General features: G+C 36.6%; 1 protein-coding gene across 2 annotated transcripts in view; it reads left to right on the plus strand.

Moving 5' to 3' along the window:
• Positions 1–5,803: 5,803 nt before the first annotated feature.
• Positions 5,804–26,658, plus strand: part of SPRED1 (sprouty related EVH1 domain containing 1) — a 122,500-nt gene continuing 101,645 nt past the window's right edge. The window contains exon 1 of one of the 2 annotated variants that reach the window (XM_077127418.1): positions 5,804–7,018. Coding sequence is in view for 1 of the 2 variants with exons in the window: in XM_077127417.1 (XP_076983532.1) it covers positions 6,987–7,018 (32 nt within the window). In the remaining variant the exon portion in view is untranslated. The remainder of the gene's footprint in view (positions 7,019–26,658) is intronic. The other variant, XM_077127417.1, reaches the window with a different exon arrangement.

Consider the following 26,658-nt stretch of genomic DNA (forward strand, 5'->3'; position numbering starts at 1 on the left):
AAAGAAATAATTGCCAAATGTCAGTGAGTGAAATGAAAGGTGCTTGAAAACTATGCTAAATTACCCTGGATTTAGGCTTGGGACAAATTAAACAATTGCAGTATATTTTCCAGAATGTGATAGTCATGTACTTTTTTTTTTTGGTATGCTGTATGGTGGGGGTCACATTTCATTCTTTTTCCATGTGAGTCTCCCTTATTGCAGCACCATTTGTTGCATTCTTTTATTTGTTTGGTTATTCATTTGTTTGTTTGTTTGCTTGGGAAGTGCATGGGCCAGGAATTGAACCCGGGCCTCCCAGGTGGCAGGTGAGAATTATATCACTGAACTACCCTGGCACCCCCTAGTTGACATAATTTTAAGGTTGTTCATAATTTTAGGATATTATAAAGACAAAGAGATTTTTTTTAACATCCAACAGAAGGAATTTTATGATAAATTTTTAAATTGAGCAAATGCAATTTTATTCTACCTAGATATGTTTTCCCTAAATTTATACAAGCTTTCTGATAAAATAAGCTAGTACTATAAGTACATTCTCAAAATTCATATATCCTATTCAAGAAATCAATTGAATTTAGTAAGAAATATAAATGAGATTTTTTATTACCTGGATTTCAAAGAATCTGGCTTTTTAGTTACTTTGCCATTTGTTACCTCAGTATGTGGAGGAATTTGAATTTCTATTGGTTTTGGTTGTGTAAATCAGTATTTTTTGGTAGTGCTGTCATGAATATAGAAGACATATTCTTAGCTTCAAAGAGTTTATATTTTAATTAAAATAAATTTGTACCAGGGAATAGTATAGGACAGTAGTAATAAAGGAATAAAAATGCTGGAAAAATTTAAAAAGCAGATAAATAAAAAAATGACCTAAGAAAACCTTAGGGAAGAGATGACACTTCTAAGACCTTTAAATAAGAAACTAGCATTTGAATAGAGCTCTGAGTTAGTTTTTCAAAAGCCATACAATTTGATAAATTAATGTATTCCTAGTATTACTTACCACTAGAGAATAATGTTGAGAAAAATCTGTGGTTTTTTTCTGGATAAAAATCCCTTAATTATTGAAAAGCTAATTATATTTCAAACTTAGGCTCTTCTGACCTTTGGAAGGTCGTGCTTGATTGGACTGAGAAATGTTAGGCATAAAGTAATCATTTATATGTTGTTAGTATAACGTATATAAATACCTGGCTGTGTTCCAAACCCAAGTATAAATTTCTTCCTTCTTCCATTGTTCTGTAGTATTCTATCTCTTCTCCACTTCAGGAATACTGTTATTGGAAGGAAGTATGCGTGTTCAAAGAGTTCTGTGTTATCAAATTTATTTCTGATTGTATGTAGTCTGGATAAAGACCATAAGTAGGATAGATAGCATTATTATTTCCAAACTAAGATGATCATATTCTCTGATTAAAGTATATTTTGTTTGTATGCTGACAACAAGCCCTGAATGAATACAGAAATTTATAGAAGGTTTATAAAAGTGAAGTCTGTCTGTCATAGTCAATATTGACCAAAAATTTAATAAGCCTATTTATAATATATATATATTTTTAAAAAGGCTTTTGTGTAAAATGGTGTATTCATACAAAACTAAAATTTAGTTTTCTCTGTTAAAATATCAAACTAAAGTAGATTTTAGTCTGCTCTTAATGAAAAGTTTTTAAAGAAGTTTTTCTTAATCATCTGAGTACTCTGTCCAGATGACAAAGATTTTACATCAAAATAATACCTTTGTTAATGTTTATGTTGGCCTTATCATCCTTATTTCAGAAGACAAGCTTTCTCACTTTTAAGGGAAAAACTGTTACAAAGACTTTGTTCTTTCACCTTATAAAAGTAAGGTGCTAAAATAGTTTAACATATTGCATAGGAGGTGTCTGGGAATTATTATAGTGGTTAAAGAGGATTTTCTATCCTGTTAACTCAATTTGCATGAGTAAAATCTTATGCATATATTTAGAGACTATAAAAAAACCCCTAAGGATCTGACAATGTTCTCACTGCCCATGTTTTATCCTGATACTAATCTGTATGATGTTAAACAATGGTATGATATTGTTAGTAATGGTTTAGTTATTCTTAGAAAAAGGCTATGGATCTTAGAAACAGCCAAATTAATTGTTAGTCACACTGCTTTGCTCTAATGCTTCTCTAAAAGTATATGTGGTCAACTATAGGTCAGAGCTTCATCTGCAACAAGAAGAAACTTTAAAAGAGAGGCAGGACAAATATATAAATTATACTTTATCTGTTAATTAACATAACTCTGGTAAATGTGTACAGGTAAAACAGAATAAACCTCTACTATGGTTTGTCAATATAAGACAACTGTCAAATGTTTTTATTTCTAAAAGTAGCTACATTTTAAAATACTTATAGGAAAAGCAGGGCTTAGATTGTCAGCTCTTACAGAAGTCATATTTGCCTTTGAGTTTTAACTGTTATTTCTAAATTCTGAGATGCTTTGCTCTTTGTATGACATGGTAGCTCCTTAGAACTTTAAGTATCTGGGTGACACCCAAGACTCAGTTAGCTCTCCAGCTATGAAAGTCAGCATTGCTCCATAGAGCAACTGTTAAAGAAACCAAAAAAGAGATCTGTATTTTAAAGATAAAAAATGCTTATCTGGTCTAAAATTTAAATCATCTGTGGCACACTATCTAATTTAACATATCTAGCTACTTAAACAGTCTAATTTAGCTCTATTTGACATAGAACCTAGAATAAGGAATAAAATCTTATTATTCTACACAAGTTAGTATTATAGTCTGATGTATTTCAAAGTATTTGGGGCAAAAAACAAAACAGTATTTGCAAAGTCCTTTGAGGAAGTAAAGAAAAAGGGTAACTACTAAACTTCCTCACCAGGGAAATACCTGATATGCTCTTAAGTAATAAAATCTCCCAACTTAATAAGCCAAGCCCTCCATCTTGAGAATTATCCTTATGAAACTTATTTCTATAATGGTAAAGCTGAACCTACTTATAATTAATGCCTAAGAATCATCCCTAGAGAACCTCTTTTGTTGTTCAAGATGTGATCTCTCTCCCTCAGTCAAATTTTGGCCTCCCCCCACTACATGGGGCATGACTTCCAGGGGTGTAAGTCTCCCTAGCAAAGTAGAACATGAGTCTCAAGGATAAGCCTGGCCTGGACAACAAGGGAAATGACTCCCAGGGATAAACCTGGCCCTGGCATCATGGAATTGGATGACCAAAAGGGGGAAAAGAAATAGAATTTCAATGGCTAAGAGATTTCAAATTGAGTTGAGAGGTCACTTTCAAGGTTACTCTTACACAAGTTTCAGCCAGATATTGCACACTGTCACAGTATGGCAAGTCCCAACCAATAGTATTCCTGGAAACCCTAAAAGATACCCAAGGCTCTGTAAGTTTTACTTTTTAAGTTTGCTTTTTAGAGTCTTAAAACCTTCAGACCGATCTAATGCCAGATAAGCACTGAAACCCAGAAGAATCAGTCTTTCCAAGAACAACAATCAGTTTCATGCCTCTGCACTATAACGTCAATGCCCTTTTTTTCATCATGAAGAAGTTAGAGGAGTCATTGCCCAGATATCCCTCAAGGTTCAGAGAATTATCAAATGAAAGGGGGGAGTTGTAACCAAAAAAAATAGGATTTAAGGGATGATTATGAAGTCTAAATCAATATATAAATATTCTTTTTTGCTTTCTGGTATACTGAAGGCAAGTATCTGAAATCTTTGAACTGTAATCCAAGTGATTTGATCGCTGATAATGATTGTATAGCCTTTGTCTTTGTCCTTGTGATTGTAGAAACCTTGTGACCAACCCTCAGTTGTACCCATTTGATCTGTTTTTTTCTTCTTTGGTGTCTTGTGATCACCAAAGACAGTACTTAATATTTAATAATGAAGGGTCTTGAGTCAGTCCAGAACTAACCTACCCCAAATCCAAAGTTATTTTGATAACCAAAGCTGGATCTAACCAAAACAGGCTCCCCTGACATACACAGTAGCTTAGACATTAACCTATGTCATCTATACCTCATTATAACACCCAAAATCATACCCACCATCATATTAAGACTGCCATTTTCTTACATACGTTTTGTGGCTAAACATGAAATCTATCTGTGCCTGCTCAATAATTAATTCACTTCTAAATACATCATTGGGGTCCACTGTGCTCATTATCCTAATATCTGCCCATCTTTAAATACTATAAATTGAAACTATAAAATTATTATAATACTATAGACCAGTATTAGAAATACTAGTTCAGAGAGATTTTGGGGACAATAGGCTATCTAATCTCCTGCTTTGCACCCAGCAGTAAGCATTTTCTCTCTTTCAAACCCGTGCTGTCTCAGGAATTGGTCATTCGAGTGCATTGGGCAAAAGAATCCACTGCCTTTGTCTGGTAACAAGTAGAGATCACCTTTCCTCTCACCTTTTCATGCCACCCAATACTGCATCCTCCGGGGCCTGCTGCTGCCGCTGAGGTTAAGAAGCAAAGGTTACATAAAGAAACCTTGAAATCAACAGGAAGGTTTGGGGGCAGACTGATTTACCACTTTCATTCATTCGTCGTTTATTAAGCACCCACTACGTGTAAAACACGGTTAATATTAGGCTAGTGCATCCTCTCCTTCAGCGAGTAGTGATTCTGAAACTTCCTGGTGGAGAGCAGATAAGGACTGACGCTTTGTTTTGGAAGTTTTCCCACTTTCTTCTCAGGAATCGTTCTACCTCTCAAGGTGGCAGGAGCAGCAATCTTCATTCTCAGGGTGCACAACCTGATAGTGAAGAGAAAAGCATTGCGCAGAGCCAGACTGATACCTGGATGCGTCAGAAATTTGGGAATGCTCAGGAATCAGTGCCCCCAGGGCGGATCATGTACATGCTTTCTACGTAGAGAAAGGATAATGCAATTTGCAGAGCAAGAAGCAAAGAGTCCTCTGGTGAGGCAGACCATGGGTTCCAGTCTGTAAACCCAGCAGGTTTCCGTGCAAAAACCTTTTGAGATGAATGCATATATTGTCTTCAAACAATGCAAACGTGACAGCTGACTATTCAATAATAGTTCCGCCTCCGTCCGGAGCAGTCCGTGCTACAGAGGCATCTCCTGTGCTATAGTTATGCAACCTCGTTCGCAGCGGGAGTTATTTCCTGTGCTTCTAGCTGCGCCAGATTCATGTAACCCGCCTACCCTGGGCTTCAATGGAAGTCGTTCTCCATTAACAACCACTCCAGCTTTCAGAGATGAATGCTCCACGCAGCGCCTACCCCTTGCACAATAAAAATCCGAGGAGCGAGATATTAAAACTAACGAGCCCTTTCCCCCTCCTTTCACACACACACACACACACACACACACACACACGCACGCACGCATACCCACAACACACGCTCCCGGTGTGCTTGCAGCTAGAGGACTGCAGCAATGCAACCAGAGGGACAGCAGGCGGAGCTCTCTAAGCACAGTCCCTCCCTCTAACCTCCACTAACTAAAGATGAACTCATCCCAGTTCCCTTTGCTGTGCAAGGAAAACACACAATCAGCAGAACAGAATAGCCTCCAAATTTCATCTCTGAACAAGCTGTCTTTCTAGTCTCCTCGTTCAATTACCCCGGATATTCCAAACCATGTTAAATGGAGTAACGTGCCGCAACAATGCAACCTCCCAAACAGATCCCCTTGCAGCTCACACCCCCGCCCCCTTTCACAGCGTGCCAAGAGTTTGGAGCGCGCGCATGCACACCGAGAACGATACGGTTGCGTATCCCTCCGCCTCCCTCCTCCTTTCCTCCCTCAAGTGGCTCGCCAACGATTTGGGAAATGAAGGGAGGAGGGAACTACTTTCCTGAAACTTGCTATGCTGCACACGACTTCGAGTTGCAGTGATTCGTCCGGAGGCTGCAGCTTTTAGCCCTCCTACCAACACATCCTCAAAACCCGGATACCCAGTTCGGCAACCCCACCCCACGCCCGCCTTGGCCCCGGGGGAACCAGCAGCCGGACGAAGTCGTGAGGGACTACTTCGCCTCCTTCTCCCGCAGGCGCCCGTGGTTCGGGCAGCGGTGGCGGCGGAAGGAGCGGGCGACGTGAGCGCTTCCGCCGCCCCTCGCACGACACCCCTCCGGCGGGCGTGAGGAGCTGGCCCGAGGAGCTGCTGGCGGGCACTGGCTGACCGGGGGACCTGCGGCTGCTCTCCTCGCTCTCCCGTCGCTTCTCGAGACCCGACCCCCAGGGGCCGGCCCGTTTTATCCCCGGTCCGGGCCAGGTGGGGGGCCATCGGCTGGCCTTCACCCCACCTCACACGCTCCTCGCCGCCCCCTCCTCCGTATTTAGGAGGAGTCCCGGCAGGAGTGTGTCTGGAGGAATCCGCCGCCGCCGCCGCCGCGGGCCCCTCACACCGTTTTGCTCGTTCCTGAGGGACCCGGTCGCCGCCGAGGGCTGAGCGGACAGCCGGCGGCGAGGCGGGAGATGGTGGGCAGGGCTCCGGCAGGACCACGCCGTCGCCACCCGGAGCCTGGGCTCGGCACCTCCCCGCCGGCCCCCACCGAGCGGAGCGCTGCTTCCTCTTCGCCGCATCCCTGAGGGAAGCTCGCCTCTGCTCCGGGGTTCTCCGCCTGCTTCTTGCCCGGACCCCACCGCTCTTCACCCCGGGGGCCAGAGGAGCAGCTCGCCAGCTAGCGTTTGCAATTCCTTTCTTTTTCCTCTTCACCCACCCTCTCTCTCCTTGGATCCCTTGACTGAGCGCTGAGTCTGGGGTCGCCACGGCGGAGGTTGCTGCCGCCACCCCCCTGCGGGGGTGGCCGGGGTTCCCTGCTGAGGGGGCACCGTTCCGGGTGAGGCATCCACCATGGTCAGGCCCCTGAGCTGCTGCCCCCGCGCCCCCCGGGCCGCCGCTGCCTTCTGCCTCTCGGTGCTGCCGCTGCCTCTCCGCCTGCTGTTGCTCCTCCATCTCCAGATCGGATCACGGTGAGGGAAAGATGAGCGAGGAGACGGTGACTTCTGACAACGAGTAAGCGCCTCATTGATCTTGATTAATCCTACCTCACCCCAGCCTTCCTCGGCACTCCCCCAGTCCTCTCGGAGACCTGGGTGCCAGAAAGCTTGCAGCCCTGGAGAGTTCGGTGCATCTTGTTCTGTAGATAACATTTGATTGCTTTTGATAACATTTTATTTAATAATGACAGTCCCCTCCCTCCCTCCCTCCCTCCCTCCTCGACACCCCCACTCCCAGCTTTTAGTTGCTTTCTCCTGGGGAAGGGTACTAAATGTTGTGGTGGGACAGCAGTTGTAGGTCCCTGAGGCAGTAATGTGTACGGATGGAGGCTGGGTAGAAATTATGCATTTGCCTGGAAGATCCTTGGCCTGTCGTTTTTCACTTTAGCAGACCAATCAACATACCTTGAATATTCATCCTGTTTCCTTTATAACTATTTCACTTGGAAACTAATGTGTGGGAGCACATCCTGCAGCAAACTGCTCTTGAATCTTAATTCAATGATGAGTCAGTGACTCTTAAATACAGATTAAGTTTCCAACCCCCACCCCCCCTTTTAAACTTATGACCTGTAAGATTCTTGTTTAAAAAAAATGGGGCTAGGGAAATACTTTTAGAATTTAATAGGATTAGGGACACCTGGAGTGTGGGGATGTTGAGCTATTGTGTTTTACCTCTGCAAATATTGGACTTGTATTCATTAGGAACAGAGAAGAATTGTGAATGCTAATTTTTACCCTACAGCTATAGTAAACCACCCTGTTTAGGTTGATTTAACAATATTTATACTGCGAAACATCTTGGTGACTTCATTAATTAACTTCTAGAAGATCCCGGTTTAAGTTTTTGTTTATTTGGGCTGTCCTTATGGTTTCCAGAGGAAATACTTTGTCTTTTAAATATTTTGCTTTAACGGAGCGATTGCCCGGAGGCGTAATGGTGTGGTGACGGTTTTCTACTGAGATGGGATTTAATTCTGTGCAGAATATTAACATACCGTTTTCTTGTCGTTAAATTTAGTGTTACAGTTGAAAGGTTAGAAAAAGTTAAGGGAGTTAGAACTAGTCTTAGCGTGCATTCCATTAAATAAAGTGATTCCTCGAGTCAGACCTTTGTGAGAGAACTTTAAAGTCCAAAGCCGAGGCCTGTTTAGCATAAAATAGCTCGAGAAATACCGTGCGGTGTTTCGTCCCCCTACCCCTTCACCCCCAAAAGCACACGCTTCTGCCGAGCGGGTGTAGAAGGTAAATTGCTGCAGTGTCAGTGCAGTCTAGAAGCAGAAGTGGCCGCCATGTTCTCTCTCTTTTTGTGAATCGCCCTCATTTGCATAGCACAGTCTTCATTCATAAAAAAAATAATTAAACATCTATCACCTTGGACAACTTGAAAGAATTTCCCAAGAAAAACATTCGAAATTGGACTGTCTGTCTCTATGTAAATTTTTGAGTTAAGGAAGTAAAGAGAAGTCTAAGTTTTAGGTTAAACTTAAAAGCATCAGCATACACAAACAACTACCCCTGTTCTCAGAATGTTGACACAGTTATGTGGGAAATATCAGTTCGGGGAGGTGCTGGGATCACGTGATTGCCTCCATTCATAAAATACCTGGCTGTCCATTCACAGTGTAGTATACTGTTTCACTGCCTTCCTCAGATTAGACTACTTTGAGGAAGATCAAGAATTATAGCTCAGATAATACTTGGATGAGAAAAAAACTGCTAAAACCTTGAATGCAATGACGGTAATTTTTCTTGGTCTCTCCTTTCACACATGTAAAACATGTAAAAACAGTTTTTAACAGTGAAGTTCTGTTTTACAATTGGGAAAAGATGTGTTATCAGCTCTCTTTTTAAAAGTAAAATGTTGAATATTTTCTTGTTAGCTGCTGATAATAGAAAAGGAAATGAGGGAATATGAATTAATACTCGGGTAAAGTACATGGACCCTTTAATACTTGCTATGGATCAGTAGAGTGCAAGTTTTTGTGTGTGGCAGTATTAGTGGATGAAATGCTGTTAAACTGAAATAGTAAGTATATCCAGTGATTTAATCCCAAAGATGTAGATATTTTAAACACAAAATGACAATTTGTATTGGTGAAATTGCTTTTTTTTTTCCCCTTAAGTATACTAATTTAGTATGGAACGCTCAGAAACTCATTCACCCAGATTTTGCATTTGCAAATTTACCCTGCTTTGCTAATCAGTTATTCCCTAGGACCTTTGCTGTAATATTACCTTTGTTAGGACAAAAAAAACATGTATTTTAGCATAATATATTTCAGTATGAGATGTTAACTCTTCGTGGGGACAATCTTGGTGGTTCTACTTTAAAACATATTTTATATTAGAAAGTGCTGTGTTCTTCTGGTTTTTCTGGTGGTAGCATTGCCTGTGCATTAGCTAAACCACAGTGCATGATCTTCTTTGGAATGTAGTTTTATTTAGATGATTTATGTCTACTTTTTAATGTGTAAAGTATTCTTTTGAAATGGCAATTTTTTTATAATTATATACATTATGAAGTAATAGAGGAGCTATATTACAGCAGAAGCCTTTAAGACCTTATCTTAGTTTAACCTGTAATATGGATTTGATTTGGAGACTGTATTTTTTCCTCTTTTAAAAAAAATCCATACTCGATAGAGATTTAATTACAATAGAGACTGTTAACACTCTTGAGTTTTTCTTCCCTAATTTCAACCTTTTAAAAAAGTAAGAAATCACTCAATTTATTGGGAAACCATTAACCTTTTCTAGACAGGATTATAGTAAAATCCATTTAAGGCCTTTAATGGCCTCATTTTGAAAGCTTCTAGTATATGCTGCATTATTCAAAATTAGAGTTTTGTGTAGAGTGTCAGAATATAAATAATCAAGAATTACTGAAGGCTCTATTATTTGTTAAGTCTTTGTCTTATACAATTGCAGACCAAATAAGGATGAAAAGAATTAGAACAAGATAAAAAAACAGCCTATCTTAGACTGTTGGAAATTCATATTTTAAAACCTTATTTTCAGAACCCTAGAGCAAAATGGTTTGTGTCAGAATAATACAGCATGTAAGCACACATGATTTTTTTGGGTAGGTGATTTTCATTTCACAGAAATTGTTTAATATTCAAATGTTTGTAATAGATAACTCTGTATTGTATTATACTTGCTGAATCAGCTTTTTAAGTATAGTGTTTTAAACATTTAGAAGCATATTTTATAATACTTACGGGACTTTATCCTTTGATATTGAATGTATATGACACTATATCGTTTTGCCAATTTGACCAAACTGCTTGGAGAAATGAAATAGCTGAACTTAATTATTAAGCCTTTTGCTGATTATGTTCATCTTAGCCAGAAACACTTGTTTATGTCAGTACTATACTTTTGTTTGTTTTTTTGGCATGGGCAGGCACCAGGAATCGAACCCGGGTCTCGGGCACGGCAGGCGAGAACTCTGCCTGCTGAGCCACTGTGGCCTGCCCTATGTTGGTACTATACTATTTATTTATTTTTTTTATTTTTGTTAATTAATTAATTTATTTTTATGTTGTATGTTGGGGGTCACATTTCTATCTTTTTCCGTGTGACTGTCCCATTATTGCAGCACCATTTGTTGATTTTTTGGTGGGGGGGTTAATATTTAAAAACTTTTTGTTGTGGTAATATATAGAACACAAAATTTCCCATTTTAACCACTGTCATATACAATTCAGTGATGTTAATTACATACACAGTATTATGGTCCTATCACCACTGCCAAAACTTTTTCGCCAGTACTATACTTTTTAAAACTAAATTGTGATTATATTAAATTTTTAAATTAGGTTGATGAGAATTAGGTCACTTGTAGTGGTAAGTTTGATGTAGTATAACCTGAGATTTTGAACAATTTTTCCATAAGACATTTTCCATAAACAAAAAGCAAAATTTTGTGGTTGTATCATTTGGTGCCTCATTAAGAAATGCACCACCCAGTGGTGGGATAATTGTATATTTAACTGGTTCAAGAAGTTATTAATACAATATATGAATAAATATGATAAATGAATATGATATGTGAAAATATGATAAATGAATTTTTGTCATTCTTTAATATTTAGATTTAGTTTATTTGTAGGATTATATGTCATATGTTTATATGATAGTGACTATCTTATTTGGTCATTGTTGCATCTCATTTTAGAGTCCAGAACCAAAGTCATTACAAATCTATGAAGTTTTTGTTTTTGTGTAGGACCCGGAATGTTTTGAAATGAGAAAAATCTATTGACTGATTTTTGTTACCGCATAAAAAATGTATTAGTGGTAGATTTTAGGTCAAGATGTTAAATTGCTGTAGACAGTTCTTAAAATTCAGTATTCGTGAACTTAGATGGCAAAATAATGACATTATTTTTACTAATCTCTAACTGAAACTTTGAAGGAAGTGCTAAGAAGATATAACAGTATCAGAGGTACTAATGACACCGATAGAAAAACAGATTTTTTTCTAATAGGACAATTGCTGTTCGGTGGCAGTTATCTTGAAATAGTTATTCTTTGAAATTGTTGTAGTTATTAGATCATTGCTAGAGTTAATGTTTTAATATATTAGTAAAGAAGCACATATGTTACTATACAATATTTAAAATATTTTAGTAAATTTCAACATAATTGGTTCCTTTGTATTTCTATATATTTTAGTTTAAGTTTTTAAAATTCTTTTATGAAAGGAAACCATTGGCTTCACCAGACTGCCACGGTGAAATTTAGAGCTCTGAGGCATAAAACGTTTAAAAACTCTGCTAGACTGCGGACCACAAGGTTGAACCAGAAATGTAAATGTAAAACAGATTAAAAAACATGAAGAATAAGATATACACTTCTGATTTATATCCAACAGCAGTTCTAAAAGACGAGAATAGAGATGGCTGATAATTTCCAAGAAGTAGAAAATCAAACCCAGTGTAGTGAACTAAGAACAGAACAAAGCTTCACAGTCAAAGGGATTTATCTTGAGAATGCAAGAATGGATCAAAATAAGAAAATCAATGTAGTTTATTGTAGTCAAAGATTAAGGGAAATAAATGATATAATCTTAATAAATGCCAAAAATGCAGTAGTCAGTCATTCAATCTCTGTTCTTTATATGGAAGTAAATGTTCATAATTTATATAATTATAACAGTATTCATAAATGTAGATTCATTTTTCTGTTCCTTAAAATTTTAGATATTTAATTATTCTAATTTAAAATGAAAGTGTTGGATTAAGTCAGCTATAGGGTTCCCTTTAATTCAGGAATTCTAGAATCCTAAGGGGTTTTCTTTGTACTTGTGGTATCCAACTTTAATATATCACTAATAAGCGTAGGACTAACTGGTGAAAATTGCCTGTGTGTGAATTTTTTAGTTATCTTGCAAGATACTTTCTGCATGTGCAAAGGATAAACTTTGGTAAATTCAGGAGCAATTGGAAATTGGAAATTTTAATCCAAAATGTCAGTTAAATAATTTTGTTTCTAAATATTGTCTGTATTACAGGTGTTATAGTTTAGATCAAGTCCATTATGATTTGGAATGTAGTATGGAATTGTTTTCCTAGTAGTATTTAATAACACTATTGCATATGATTAGGACTGTTTCATTTTGTCTGTTTACATGGCCAAGGATTACTTTCATAAAAGCCCAGTATTTGTTAATGGCTTTTCTGTAATAGTATCCTAATGTTAGGATTACCAGAAATTTAGATGTAATTTAGTAAATTGTGACTTTTCCAAAGTTATCCTTTTACTTCATCATATTATATTATTAGCTTCAGCATAAAGTTATCAAACGAATATATTTTACCATGAGTTACATTGATATTGTGTGAGATTGGAATTAAGGATCATTTCTGGATTCTTCCCCTTAATAATATATAGAAGGATTATTAAACATTTCAAAATTCTAGTTAAATTATATTCTTAAACTTTTTCAGGATAGATTTACACAGACACCATTGCTAATTTTTTCTTCAAGAACTTCAGTGACATTTGAGTGTCTACCAGGCACTAGTTTTTTCTTTAACTCTGGAGATAAAAAGATAATTAAACCTGATAACTGCTATCATTATCCAAAAGGGAAACAGATTTCTCTGAAATGTGATGAGTATTCTCCTTACAAAGTTCTTCAAGGTTCAAGAAGAGAGTGATTGTACCTGGAGATGAAGGACAAGGTGGAGTTTGTGTGTGCAAGGCTGCAGAAAAGAGTTGTCATTTTAGAAGTAGCCAAACTTGGGGCAATGGAACTGAAAGGAGTTTTCAAGAAGAGGGGAAAAATGAGCTTAGAAGGAGAGAATTTTAAAGTTTGAAGAAAAGAAATAGTCTTTTGGACACTGGAGAAATGGTGGGGGACAAGGGAATTACCATTTTTAAGTGCGAGATGATACGATCAAATTTTATAGAAACTTGAATACGGGGCTCAGGTTTGGATAGTTGTTTGGAGGGAGAAGAATATGAATGAACCTAGGTAGGTGAGGAAGATGTGATGATCACGACAAAAAACAGGTGGAAGTAGAACTTTTGGAACTGGTGAGGATGAGTTGGAGTAGTTCAAATGTCTAGTAAGTATGTGATAGTTGATTAGATGTGAAGGTGGAAATAGGAAGAACATTTTAAGTTTGTGCTGCTGATATGCTTTATTTATTTATTTTTTATTAAAAAAATTAACAACGAACAAACAAAAATATTAACAAATCATTCCATTCTACATATGCAGTCAGCATGTATGGTATGTATAATCTTTTTTTTCCTGTTATCGTTTTATTTCTTTTTCTGTTGTCTTTTTATTTCTCTTTCTAAATCAATGCAAATGTTCTAAGAAATGATGAATATGCAACTATGTGATGATACTGCGAATTGCTGATATGCTTTTGAATGAAGTGGGGAATTGAAGTGGGCTAGGTTTTTAATGGGAAAAGTCCAGGTTTGATCTTGTTGATTTTGTGGGTGCCCACTAGGTAGGTATCGAGGTACAAAATGCCTCATAAGCTTTTGTAAATACAGGCTTTGTGCTCAAAGAAATTTAGGCAATAACTGAGTTAGAGGTGTCATCTTCAGCAGTGGAGAATTGCCCATGAAGAATATGGAAACATGAGAAATGAGAAACAACAGCGTTTTTTAAGGGAGAGTAGTAAAAAGAAAAGATTTAAAAATCTTAAGACATCTGAGAATTCAGAGAGATAAGTGTTGTGGAAGCCAAGGGGAAAAGGAATTTTAACAAAGAGTGTACTTCTTGGTGTTATGTAATGCAGAAAGGTTAGGTTGGTGACAATCTAAGAAAAGGATTTAACTGTTAGGATATACCTTTGTGGGAACAGTAGTGGGTACAGAAATCAGGCTGTGCTGTAGGTTAAAGAGAAAATGGGAAGTGTTGAAGTGCAGACAAGAATAGATTATACTTGTTCCGAGGAAAGCTAGGAGTTGAGATTATTTGTTGGCTCAGGTGTTGTCAGTAGTAGAGAGGCAGAGGAAAAAAAACAGGTATGGTGCACATGTGGTTCACGGGTAGAATGCTCGCCTTCTATTGGGAGACGTGGATTTGATTCCTGGACCATGGACCAAAAACAAAACAAAACGGGTGTCTAATTGATGGAACAAGGCTCATGAAAGAGGAGCTTATCAGATGTTTTATTGCTTGTCATATACTGTGCTAAATTTAATCCTTCTAACCACCATGTGAGCTAAGTATTATCCCTACTTTACAGGGATAAATTACCTCAGATGAGGTAACAGACTCACAAGAGGTTTAGTAACTTGCTTGCACACAGCCACAGTAGGGAAAGTGGTAGAACTGAGATTTAAATTGCACTGTATAAAAACCACACTATAGCTCAGACATTTAGACATTTACTGAACAGACTAGATTTTTTTAATCAGTAAACTTGACGTGATACGTAGACACATAGAATTGACAGCTGTTTTGAGGGACTGAAAGTTTTAGTAACAGTTAAAGAGCATGTATAGTCGAAATGGGAGAAATTGAAAGATAACTAGAGTTTGATCAAAGAACTTGGGCTCCAAGTAGTGACATATGAGGTGAGATTAAAGTAGAAACAGAAATGAAAGTTGAAGTAGTAGGTGAGCTAGTGTCTGAGTTAGTGTCTGCTAGGATTTTTTTATGAGGGTCATCAGTATGGATATTCAGAATACTGAGATGGTATCAGGAGTTGGTGGAGAGGAATCCTGAGTCAGTGCCAAATCTTAAGTGAGTGTAGAATTAATGACTTAGAGTGAAAGCTTGAATGCTGTCCCAGCCTCGTATTTGAAAAGGATCTGGGAATTGGACATTGAAGAGGAGATTGTGGGAGTGGGAAAGGGAGCAGATAAAGGGAAGGGCTTAGTTGAGAAAGTTGACAGTATTGGAAATGATGGGATATCATGTAAAAATCAGGAATGTACGATATTGGGACTTATGGAGTAAAGAGGAAGTTAGATACATGAATAAATTATGCAGATTTGGATTTGACCAGGATCTTAACTGATATTGCAGGTTTTATGTAAGTAAATTGTCTTTGACAGAAGTTTTTGTAATCTCTAGGTCAAGGTCTTCTAACTCCAAAGCCTGTATCCTAAAACAGTGGATTTTAGAATTTTTGACTGGCTTATCGTCACAAACATTTTACCTTTTTCACTCAGTGTACATACAAACATATACACACACAGCCTTTGAGAAAACAACTTAGTCTTATTGTGCATTGCACAGACTGATTTTTGTATTCTATACCATATGAAAACAATTCTGGTCAAGACCCATTGGAGTTAAAAAAATCCTAATCTAAACTACTGTACAGTATTTGAGATGTTCTCTAAGGATTGTTTTCCTTGTTGATATTGAATATTTACATTTAAATTTAGTTTATTGTTTCATGGTAATAAATAGTACTGAAAGGTAGAGGATCCTCAGAGTCGTAGATTTCAAGGTAGAGTTGTGAGAGATTGAAGGGGACTTTAGATTTCAATTGCTGTGGTCAAATTATGTATGACAAATACCTGTTAGATCATTGCTTTGAAGTCTGGTAAATTATCGCAAAGATTCATGTGAGTGTTACATTCTAATTATTTAGTTATTTATATTAGAAAATTCTGGAAAGCTTTTTTAACACCCAGATCTTTGCATATTTATATCCAATGTTATTCAAACAAAAAGTTGAAGCACATAGATCCATTAATATAAACATTTTTGAAGTAAAGTATAAAAACTATAACCACAGTGTAGAAAACTTGGAAGATGAAGGGGAATCATCTGTAAAACAATTTTTATTTTGTGTACTCATTTATGCTGAAGATATTATAAAGGCAAAGAATAGAGGGGATCTTAAGTTTAGAATTGGTTGTTTCTGTGATAATTTCATTCATAAAATTTATATAAATAGTGAATTACTGCATTGGAAAGAATACAGTCATGCTAATTGGTACACTATAGGAAAATCTCCAAAGATTTATAGAAAGAAAAGGAAACTAATTCTAGTCTCAGCTTTGCCATTTACTTATGTGACTTAGGCCATTAAGTGTCCAAGCATCTACTGTAACAAAATTAGTAACCTTTTATTATCCAGAATTTACTTTTTTTGTTCTTTATTTAATCAAGGAAGCATAAAAATTTGAAAATAAATAGAGGAGTTAACATGTTTTTTAAAAGACATAACTTTTTTTTAAAGTGAGGAGGAATTGTCTAAAATAAAAAGGAAGGAGATGATCAACATACATATCAATAAGTATACTGGTCTGATAAGACATAGAATCTTTGTCATCTAGGCAGATTACTCAGATGGTTAAAAACCTTTTATAGCTTCTCACGAAGAGCAAACAAATAATCCAAGAAAATTGTCATTTTGACAGAGTGAAAACCAAATCCTTGTTTTGCATGAAGATGTATCTGATAAGAAAACTATTAAAAATCGTATAAACCTGTAAAATCTTAACCAGTCTTAACCACAACCAATAAAATTCACTTCCAGCAAGACTTCTACAACTTTCTATATCCATCGATTTTGTCCTACACATTCCTGTTTCTCATTCTGCAACAGTTGTTTTACTTTAGGGGACTAAGTACTCTCTTTTGCCTTAGCAAAAACACTGCCTCATACTTTGCATATTTAAATTACAAAAAAAGCTCTTGGAATCAGTCAAGCCAACATCCTACAGAACACAATTCTTTTTTTTTTCTTTTTTGCAAAAAATAACATAAATAAAAACATATTTATATATGCAAGCAATAAATTTCAAAGCCCATCACAACAATTAGTTGTAGAACAGATTTCAGAGTTTGGTATGGATTACAATTGCACAATTTTAGGTTTTTACTTCTAGCTGCTGTAAGATACTGAGGACTAAAAGAAATATCAGTTTATTGATACAGCAGCCATACTCGTTTGCTAAACCCTACCTTCTTTGTATAACTTCACCATCATCTTTGCTCTTTCTGCCACTCTTTAGGGGCATTTGGGCTATGCCCATTCTAGCTATTTTATGTTGGAAGAAGCTGTCAATAATATGGAATGGGGGATGGAACTAGTTGATGTTCTGGAGAGGCTGGCCCCTCTGCATTTCAGGACTTACCTAGTCCAGGGACCCATCTGGAGATTGTAGGTTTCTGGAAAGTTACCCTAGTTCATGGAACCCTTATAGAATCTTATATAATGTCCTAGGTGTTCTTTAGGATTGGCTAGAAAGGTTTCGGTTGGGGGTTGGCTAGTTATGGTAGGTAGCAGTGTCTAACTGAAGTTTACATAATAGTGACCTCCAGAGTAGCCTCTTGACTCTATTTGAACTCTCTCAGCCACTGATACCTTATTTGTTATACTTCTTTTCCCCCTTTTGGTCCGGAAGGCATTGTTGGTCCCACAGTGGCAGGGCCAGACTCATCCTAGGAGTCATCTCCCACGCCACCAAGGAGACTTGTCCCACATAGGGAGGAGAGCAATGTTTTCACTTACAGAGAGAGAGGGGCCACATTTGAGCAAAAAAAAAAAAAAGGTCCTCAGGAAATAACTGTTCCCTATAGGTAGGCTAAGCTTCTCCGCTGCATACATAAGCTTCATAAGAGCAAGCCTCAAGATCAAGGGCTTAGCCTGTTGATTTGGGTGTCTCTAATGTTTGACAAAGTATCAGGGGTTTCCTCCCAGTGGTAACATTTAATAGTTCTGTATTTTTTCTCCCTTCCTTCAAGGGACTTTGCCAATACTTTTTGATTATCTGCTTAAAATACCCTGGGATGTACCCAGGTTTTACATTAAGCTATATAGGATTAATGGCCCTCATTATTATTCTGGGCTCCCTGTGTTTGGATTGTTTAAATGATCTCTCCAGACTTGTTGAGTTAGATTATATGCAGCAGAAAATTTAGGTTCTAGACAAAATAAACATTTCTTCCTTCGGTTTCAGAGAATAGATAAGGTTCTAAAATATAGACAATGTCTTCCTTAACCTTATGTTCTGAATTACCTTAATCCCGATCTGATCAACTTTGTTCTTATCTCTAGATATCAGGTTATACATAATAAAATAGCCTCTCAAAATCCAGAAATAATAATTACCATTCCGGACTAAATGTGATTGCTGTAAGAATTTACAATCTAGGCCCCTGTTTTCTCATAAGTATTTTCTGAATGACACCATACAATATTTGCTCTTTTGGTTCTGGCTCATTTTTCCTCACCAAATGTCCCACGGGTTCATTCACAATTTAGCATGCCTCACAACTTCTTTCCTTTTTATAGCAGCACAGTATCCGATCATACGTATGATCATATGTATACACCATCGTTCACCAGTCTACTTCTCAGTAAGTGCATCCTTCAGCCAACTACATTCATTAGATATCTGTATAATGTCCAAAGTCAGTGGTCCATCAACACTCTCAATTTTAGATAATTTCATTGTTCCCAAGAGAAAGATAACCAAGAAACACATCCTCACCAAATAGAAAATCTAAATCTTCCCTTAACTCTTGTCCCTCGCCCCCATTATTTACCCCTGGTGTTGCTGTGGTACTGTTGATGTTTTCCTGTTAAACATAGCCCATAGCTGCAATAGCAGTTTTTCCCCATACCCCAACAGAATTTACTTTTGCATGAAAATTTTGTATAAATGTTTAGTTCAAATTTTATTTACTTCTAGAAGAAAAGGAGGTAATTGTAGGGGATGGGAATAAAGAAAAGGGAGTAAAGCAGGCAGCAGTTGGAAAACGTTTTAGCAAAACTTTAGGGGAGAGGAAGAAAGCTGAGGGAAAATGAACAAAAGGCTTAGAATTGAAATGTCTGGGTCAACTTTGGGAGCTCAGTGAGATCTGTATGAAGAGTTTTAGCTAAATTAAAGGTTATATAATCTATACATTGGGAAGTTATATATAAAATAGCTACATGATTTTACTGTATATGATAAAATTTAGCGTTAAATATATTCTCATTTTAAGCATCTCTAGGATATTCTGTATCTTTGCAGAACTTTGGAAACATCTTTAGAATTAAAAATCAGTCAGAAAATGTGAGTGATGTAGCAGATGAAGGGGAAGTGCCTTTAAATAATACTGTTTGCGACAAAACAGTAAATCCACAAGGCTGTTAGGATCATGGTAGGTGTGGGGTGGGAATATTTTTAAGTGGTTAGGGTGATAAATGAAAATCATTATATAATACCAGTTACTTTTAAAAGATACATAATGTTATTGACAGTCTGTGTCTTATTTGAGCACAGTTCTTGCTTTGTATTAATGAAGATAAAAAATTTGTAGAATTTTCTGAGGTTCATATGTTACACTCTTTGGTATGACAATACGCACTGAATGTTTGTCGTTATACATTTGGCTTTGGCCTCAGTCATTTAACCTAGTTTGCTTCTTAAATTTTTAAGTTCCTCACTTACAAGAGTTGTCATCTTAGTTGGGGAGGGACTCCTGCCATTTTCAGTACATCTCCAACCTTTGAAATTATCACGCTGTAAAGGAATTGTAAAAAAAAGAAAATATATTACTGACACTAGCTTTTAGTTCATTGCCTTTCACAGTTCTTCCAAATGTTCCAATTACCTTACTGAAAGATACATTTTTTTCCTACTATATTTTCTCTATTTCCATTTGCTACCAATTGGATCCTTTTAGAATCCTTTGAGAATCCACAATAGTGCATCCACCAGAACTTCCTTTGATCATAGAAATGTTCTGTGTTTGTGTTTTTGAATATGGTTGCTACTGTGTGGCTTTTGAGTGCTTGAAATATGACTAGAACAACTAAAGAACTACATTTTTAATTTAATTTAAAGAGCCCATGTTGTTAGTGACAACTGTTTGGACAGTGCATTTCTGGAACATTTCTATTCTTTCAATCCATACAACCTTTTTGAAAACAGTGGTATTGTTTTCTCTTCATTCTGTTTGCCAAGTTGTTGAAAAAGGTCTAAATTTTTTTTAATATATAGTATGAGGTAGTACAGCTTTTCTCAAAATGTGGAACTTGCCACTGGTATGTAAGATAGTTTTAGTTGTTTCACAGGCGTGACATTAACTTAAATGGAAAAGTTATTCCTTTTTCAATACATTTTGAATCTTAAGCCAAAATGTAAATTTATATATGAGAATGAAAAGAGTGATCTTATCTTTAAAATCTGGCAGATACTGGCTTTTATTATCATAAATTTTGTGAATACTGTCTGTTTATGGCTTATAGTATGTTTTCTAATTGACTTTTCCTTAGAAGTAACTATCCTGAATTGTGTATATGCCATTTTCTTCTCTTAAAAAAATGTTTTATCACATATAGGGTATCTAAACAGTGTTTCATTGTTTTCAAATTCTATAAAATGAGTATATTTACCTATACCTTCATTTCTGGGGTGTGATTTTTTTAACTCAGTAATAACACTACTAAGATTTATCCTTTTCTTTCTTAATTTATTTGCATGACCATTAATATTCTATTATGTGAAGTTACCACAATTTAAAAATCCTCTTGTCTAAGGGCATTTATGTTGTTTCCAGGTAGTTGTCATCATTTCTTCTTTGAGCATTCTTGTTTATACTCCTGGTACATATGTGCTAAAAGCACGGTTGAGGCATCAAAACTCTACCCTCTTCCCGGTGCCTGCCCATCAAAAAAAAAAACCTCTACTCTCTCAGAAACCAGTTTAGAAGCAAAAAAAGTTTTTTAATGTTACTGATTTTGAAATAGTTCAGACTGAACAAAATAATGAGACAAGTATGCATGTACCTACTGCCTGATAAAAGAAAAAGAGCAATAGCAATACCATTGATGCATTCTCTCAAGCATATAATTAGGAGTGAAATAGTTGGGTTATAAGATTATGACATGATTAAGCCAGTAAATGACAGAGTTGGGTTTCAAAATTGGTCTGATCTTGAGTCCAGCCTCCTAACTGCTGTGATATTTTTTTGCCTTTCCCCAAAGGCTCATATTTATTCATTCATACTCTCTCTTTTCTGTCTCCATCAACCTCTTAGTCTTTATGCACCTCTGATGGTGAGTATTTGTTATTTAATCCTTAAATCATTATGTATTAAGCATTGCCTAATGTGTAGTCTTTTTTTAAAAAAAAAAGCGGATTTTTTGTTTTTAAACCCTCAAACCCTCAGTTTCCTCATTGCTAGAATGAATGAGATGATTCATAATTCTAGGGCTTTTGGTTCTAGTATTTTGTAATTTGACTTAATCTTCTACGTAGTCCATCATTAATTTCAGAGTAATCTGTCATTTGCATTCTTGACACTGAATGAAAGAGTTATTGAGCATTTATTATCTGCCAGAGGAAGGACAAGAGCGAACATTTTTGAGATTTTCTGCATTCTCACTGTTAGGATGATAAGACTTTGTGGGAGTAGGTGAATAAAATCTGGATCCTTGCTCTTGAGTTTACAGTGTGATAATATTAGAAATAAATGATTAGTTCTTTAGTAATGAAGGACTTAAATATTGGTTCACTTTTAAGTAAACAGCCTTTTGTAACTTTAGCCTTTGATTTGTATTTTTCTGTATTATAAATAAAATTTATTTATGTATTAATGATACTTTATGTATTATTTATAGGCTGTGTATGACTCCTTAATCTTTTATTTTATCATTTCCTCACTTGTGGGAAATTTGAAATAAATAATTTGTAACTATATGATAATTAGATCATCACATAAATGGCTCAAAGAGCTAGATTTCTTATTGGGAGAATAAGGGGTATATTAGGTGAAGAACTTGGCTGTAGTTCCAAGCTCCTCAAATAAATTGTCATGAACCTATTGAACTATATTTATTTCTCCCTTTGCTTTCAGTTATTTTTACTAAAAACTGGAGATTTTATGGGTGAGGTAGAAGCAGTGAGGGAATTATATAAACATGCTGGTCTGTCATTGCCTCACTTGCCAACTGTATTTTTGTTAAGCTGTGGGAATGCAATATATTAGAAATAGAATGGCTTTTAAAAAGGGAATTTGATAAGTTACAAGTTTACAATTCTAGTGAAGTGAAGATGTTCAAATTAAGGCACCAGGAAGAGGTTACCTTCACTCAAGTAAGGTTGATGCTGTCCTGAACAATTCTGTCAGCTGGAAAGGCACGTCTGTCTGGTGGCCCTTGTTCCCAGTTTGTTGCTTCCAGCTTCTTGTGCCAGTAGTTCCCTCTCTTAGCGTCAGTGGACCTTCACTCAGTTCCTCTGGGGCACAACTCTGGGTTCAGACTTTCTTAGCATTTCATAGGAAGGCACATGGCAATGTCTTCTGGCCTCTGCCCTTGTCTAGGCATCTTCTCTCTCTGTGGGCATTCCAAACATCTGCGTCTCTGAAGTAACTTCTCCAAGCATCTGTATCTGCTCTGTCTTTCAGATCTGGACTTTCTCCAAAATGTTTCCTCTTTTAAAAGTTTCAGATAAACTAATCAAGACCCACCTTAAATGGGTGGAGTTGTATCTTATCTAATTAAAAGGTCACACACGAAATTGGGCATGTCATATCTCTGTGAAGATAATCAAATCAACAGTTTCTGCCCTATAATATTGAATCAGAATTAAAAGAAATGGCTTCCCTCACAAGATTGAATCAGGATTAAAACATGGCTTTTCTGAGGTACATAATACTTTCAAATCAGCACACCAACTAAGTTAATCTTGAGATTTTTTTCACTGCTGTATACTAAACAGCTGTCATAAAAAGCCATCTGGCAGTTACTAGTAAAGTAATCATAAGTCTTTCTCATTTGCTGTCTTCCTCCAGAAAGTTCTTATGCATTTTAGAATCTACTTTAAGATCTACAGTGAGAGGGAGAGGAGATACGTTTTTAAATGCTTAGACTGCATTTTTAGAATTTGTTTCCCTTTAGAGTAACGATTTAAGCATTCTTAGATAACCTTGGTTTAGGACCGAAATTCTAAATGTAGTCCCAGTTTGCAATACATATTCTACCCATAGATTTGAAGGTATGCCTTTGGAGGATTGCAGAGAGGAAGTGTTCAGAATCTTATAACTTCAGAGGTGAAAATGATAATGAAACCTGCTAATAGCTGTGTATTCTTTAGAAATTAGAGTGCACTTTAACATACATTTTCTCATCTGATTCTCAAAGCAGTTCTGTGAAGTTGATGGGTGTACACAGACACACACACACTGAAACAATTTTAGAGCTACCAAAAATTGGAAAAATATACCCCCCAAAATCCATCTGCCCTTCATCTAGCTTCACAAAATATCAACATCTTATAGAGCAAAATCAGGAAATTACTTTGCACAGATATGGTATTATCTACCGACCTTATTTAAATTTTTTATTTGTGCCACATTAGTACTATTTTTTAGTTCAGGATCCAATAAAGGATTGCATGTTACATTAAGATGGCATGTTTCCTTAGTTTCCCTTAATTTGGAACAGTTCAGTCTTTGTCTTTCATGGTTAGGTATTCTGTCAACTTTTGCTCAGTTTGGGTTTGTCTGATGCTTACTAATGACTAAATTGAAAGTATACGTTTTTGGCAACAATACAATAGAGTGATGGTGTCTTCTGTACATCAAATCCAGAGGCTCATTCATGATGTTGGCATATGTCCCACTACTGGCAATGTTAACTTTGATCCTTGAGTTAAGATGGTGTCTACCCAGTTTCTCAATTGTTAATTTCTCTTTTTAAAAAGCATCTTCTGGAGAGATACTTTGAGGCTGTAAATATCCTATTTTTTATCATATATTTGCCCATAACTTTAGCATCTGTTGATGGTTCTTTCCTGGCACAATTATTGTGGTATTTACCAAATGGGAATTTTCTATTTCCACCAACTCTTCTATGTCTGTTAATGGAATTTCATAGTAGAGCATTCTCTTTTCTCTCCATGTATTTATATAGATATGGGTTATGTGCTGGTTCGAAACTGTTATGTGCCCCAGAAAAAATGTGTTCTTTTCCAGCCTTGTGGGTACAGACTTATTTTAAGTGGGATTTTTTTTTTTTTTTTTTTGCATGGGCAGGCATCAGGAACCGAACCCAGGTCTCTGACATGGCAGGTGAAAACTCTGCCTGCTGAGCCACCATGTCCTGCCCTGAGTTGGATACTTTGATAAGCTTGTTTACATGGAGATGTGATCCACCTAATTGTGGGCAGGTCCTTTTGATTATATTATTTCCATGGAGATGTGACCCCACCCATTTCAATGTGGGTCTTAATTAGTTTACTGGAGTTTGTAAAAGAACTCATAGAGAGAGAAGAGCTCATCATAGCAGACGCAGACATTTGAGGATGCAGGCAGAAAAGTCTCCAAGAGATGCCAGAAGGAGAGCCGATTGAACCCAGAAACTAGGAGAAAAGGACAGCAGATGTCGCCATGTGCCTTCCTATGTGACAGAGAAACCCTGGACACAATTGTTCTTTCTTGAGTGAAGGTATCCTGTTGTTGGTGCCTTAATTTAGACATATTCAAGGCCTTAAAACTGTAAACTTATAACTTAATAAATCCCCTTTCTAAAAGCTGATCCATTTCTGGTGTATTGCATTCTGGCAGTATTAGCAAACTGAAACAGGTTATATATTCCATTACTACAATGATTTTGATACTCAGTTGTACCAGATTTGGTTATTGGTAGCCCTGTCAAGTTGGTTTCTATGCCTTTTGACATTCATTTTTTGAGCACTTTCTGGCATCACAAGATGTCCCAGTCTCATCTTGTACTTTCCCTGCCCTAATTTTGGAGTTACCCCATTTCTCCAAGGAGCCCTGATTTATATTGGAGAATTTATATTGGAGAATTGTATTTAGAAATTAGTATCCTAATGCTTGGTGTCCTAACTGGCATTTGAGTAAGGTTGGTCGTGTTATTAATCTGTTTTACAGAGGAAGAAAACTCAACTGAAGGTTAAAAATCTTGTCATGACCCTAGATAAAATGAGAGTTGGGACATACTCCCAAGCCTTGTCAGTCCAAAGTCTGGGTTCTAACAACTTTCCTATATTATATAAGTATTTATTTCTTCCTTATACTTTTTCCATTAATCTTGTTGTTTGTCTTTCCTGGCAAGGACAGAGTACAGTCAAATTAAATATATTCAAGAAAATACTTGCTTATAATAGGTATAGCTATTTCAAACCATAGAAAAGTATTGAATTCCAAAAATATTCATTATATGGTTGCTATGAGTAAGGCATTGTGCTAGCCATTGCTATATCTGAATATGTGCGTATGCATCATCCTGCAAAAAAACATTTTTTTTGCTGTGGCCCTTTTCCCGTCTATATATTTAAGGGGTAGTGGTGGATGGCTCTTAATCCATTATCCATGAATCTTAGGGATTTAAATGTTATATTAAAATATAAAGTGTTTATGTATTATATATTTGTATTTTATATTTATAAGTACTTCTTTTAGTGCACTGTCATTTTATGACTGTAATAATAATATGCACCCATTAGAATGATAGCTGTGTGCTAGACATAGGTAAGCATGTTTTTTTGTTGTATGTAATTCTCACAGTAGCCTCATGAGTAGGTATTATTTTTTCCATATTCCATGAACAAGCAGACTTATATCACATGATTTGCCCAATATCATAAGGGTTAATAAATATCATATTTTGGATTTAAATCCAAAACCCAATTCTTACGTTAACTGCTATGTGTGAAGCATTCTTATTGTATGTATTTTCTTCAGACTTTTAGAAGCGTCCCTTAGTTCTGATGTTGAGAATTTGATGAACACAAATCTATTTTGTTTAAGCATTTCTCAACATATATTTTCATCCTGTCTTTTTCCAGCTTATACGTGATAGAAAAATATTTTTAAAATATTGCAGCTTATCTTTAAATAGTCTTATCTCAGGATAATTTTATTAGTTTTTATGGGACATTCTTCAGGTCTGTTAAGTTTTTGAAATAGTGACCAGCATCACACTTAGTACTGCAGGCAGGATCCACAAATACAGAGAAAGATATGTTTTTGTGCTAGTTTCTAATACTTGTAGAAAGAAATCATATTTGCTAAGGTAAGAGAGGTTGAGGGGGTTGTAATTTTAGCTGTGGGGCCATATTTAGGCCAATACTTGCGGGGCAGTTTTTGGCAGGTCATCTTAAGAATGAGTTTGTGTGTGTCTAAATTAATGGCCATACCCCCCCCACCCACTGAAATGCATTTTCTTAGATGAGCCTACAGTATCTACTTTAGAG

This window comes from Tamandua tetradactyla, chromosome 14, assembly GCF_023851605.1.
Source record: "Tamandua tetradactyla isolate mTamTet1 chromosome 14, mTamTet1.pri, whole genome shotgun sequence".
NCBI lineage: Eukaryota > Metazoa > Chordata > Mammalia > Pilosa > Myrmecophagidae > Tamandua > Tamandua tetradactyla.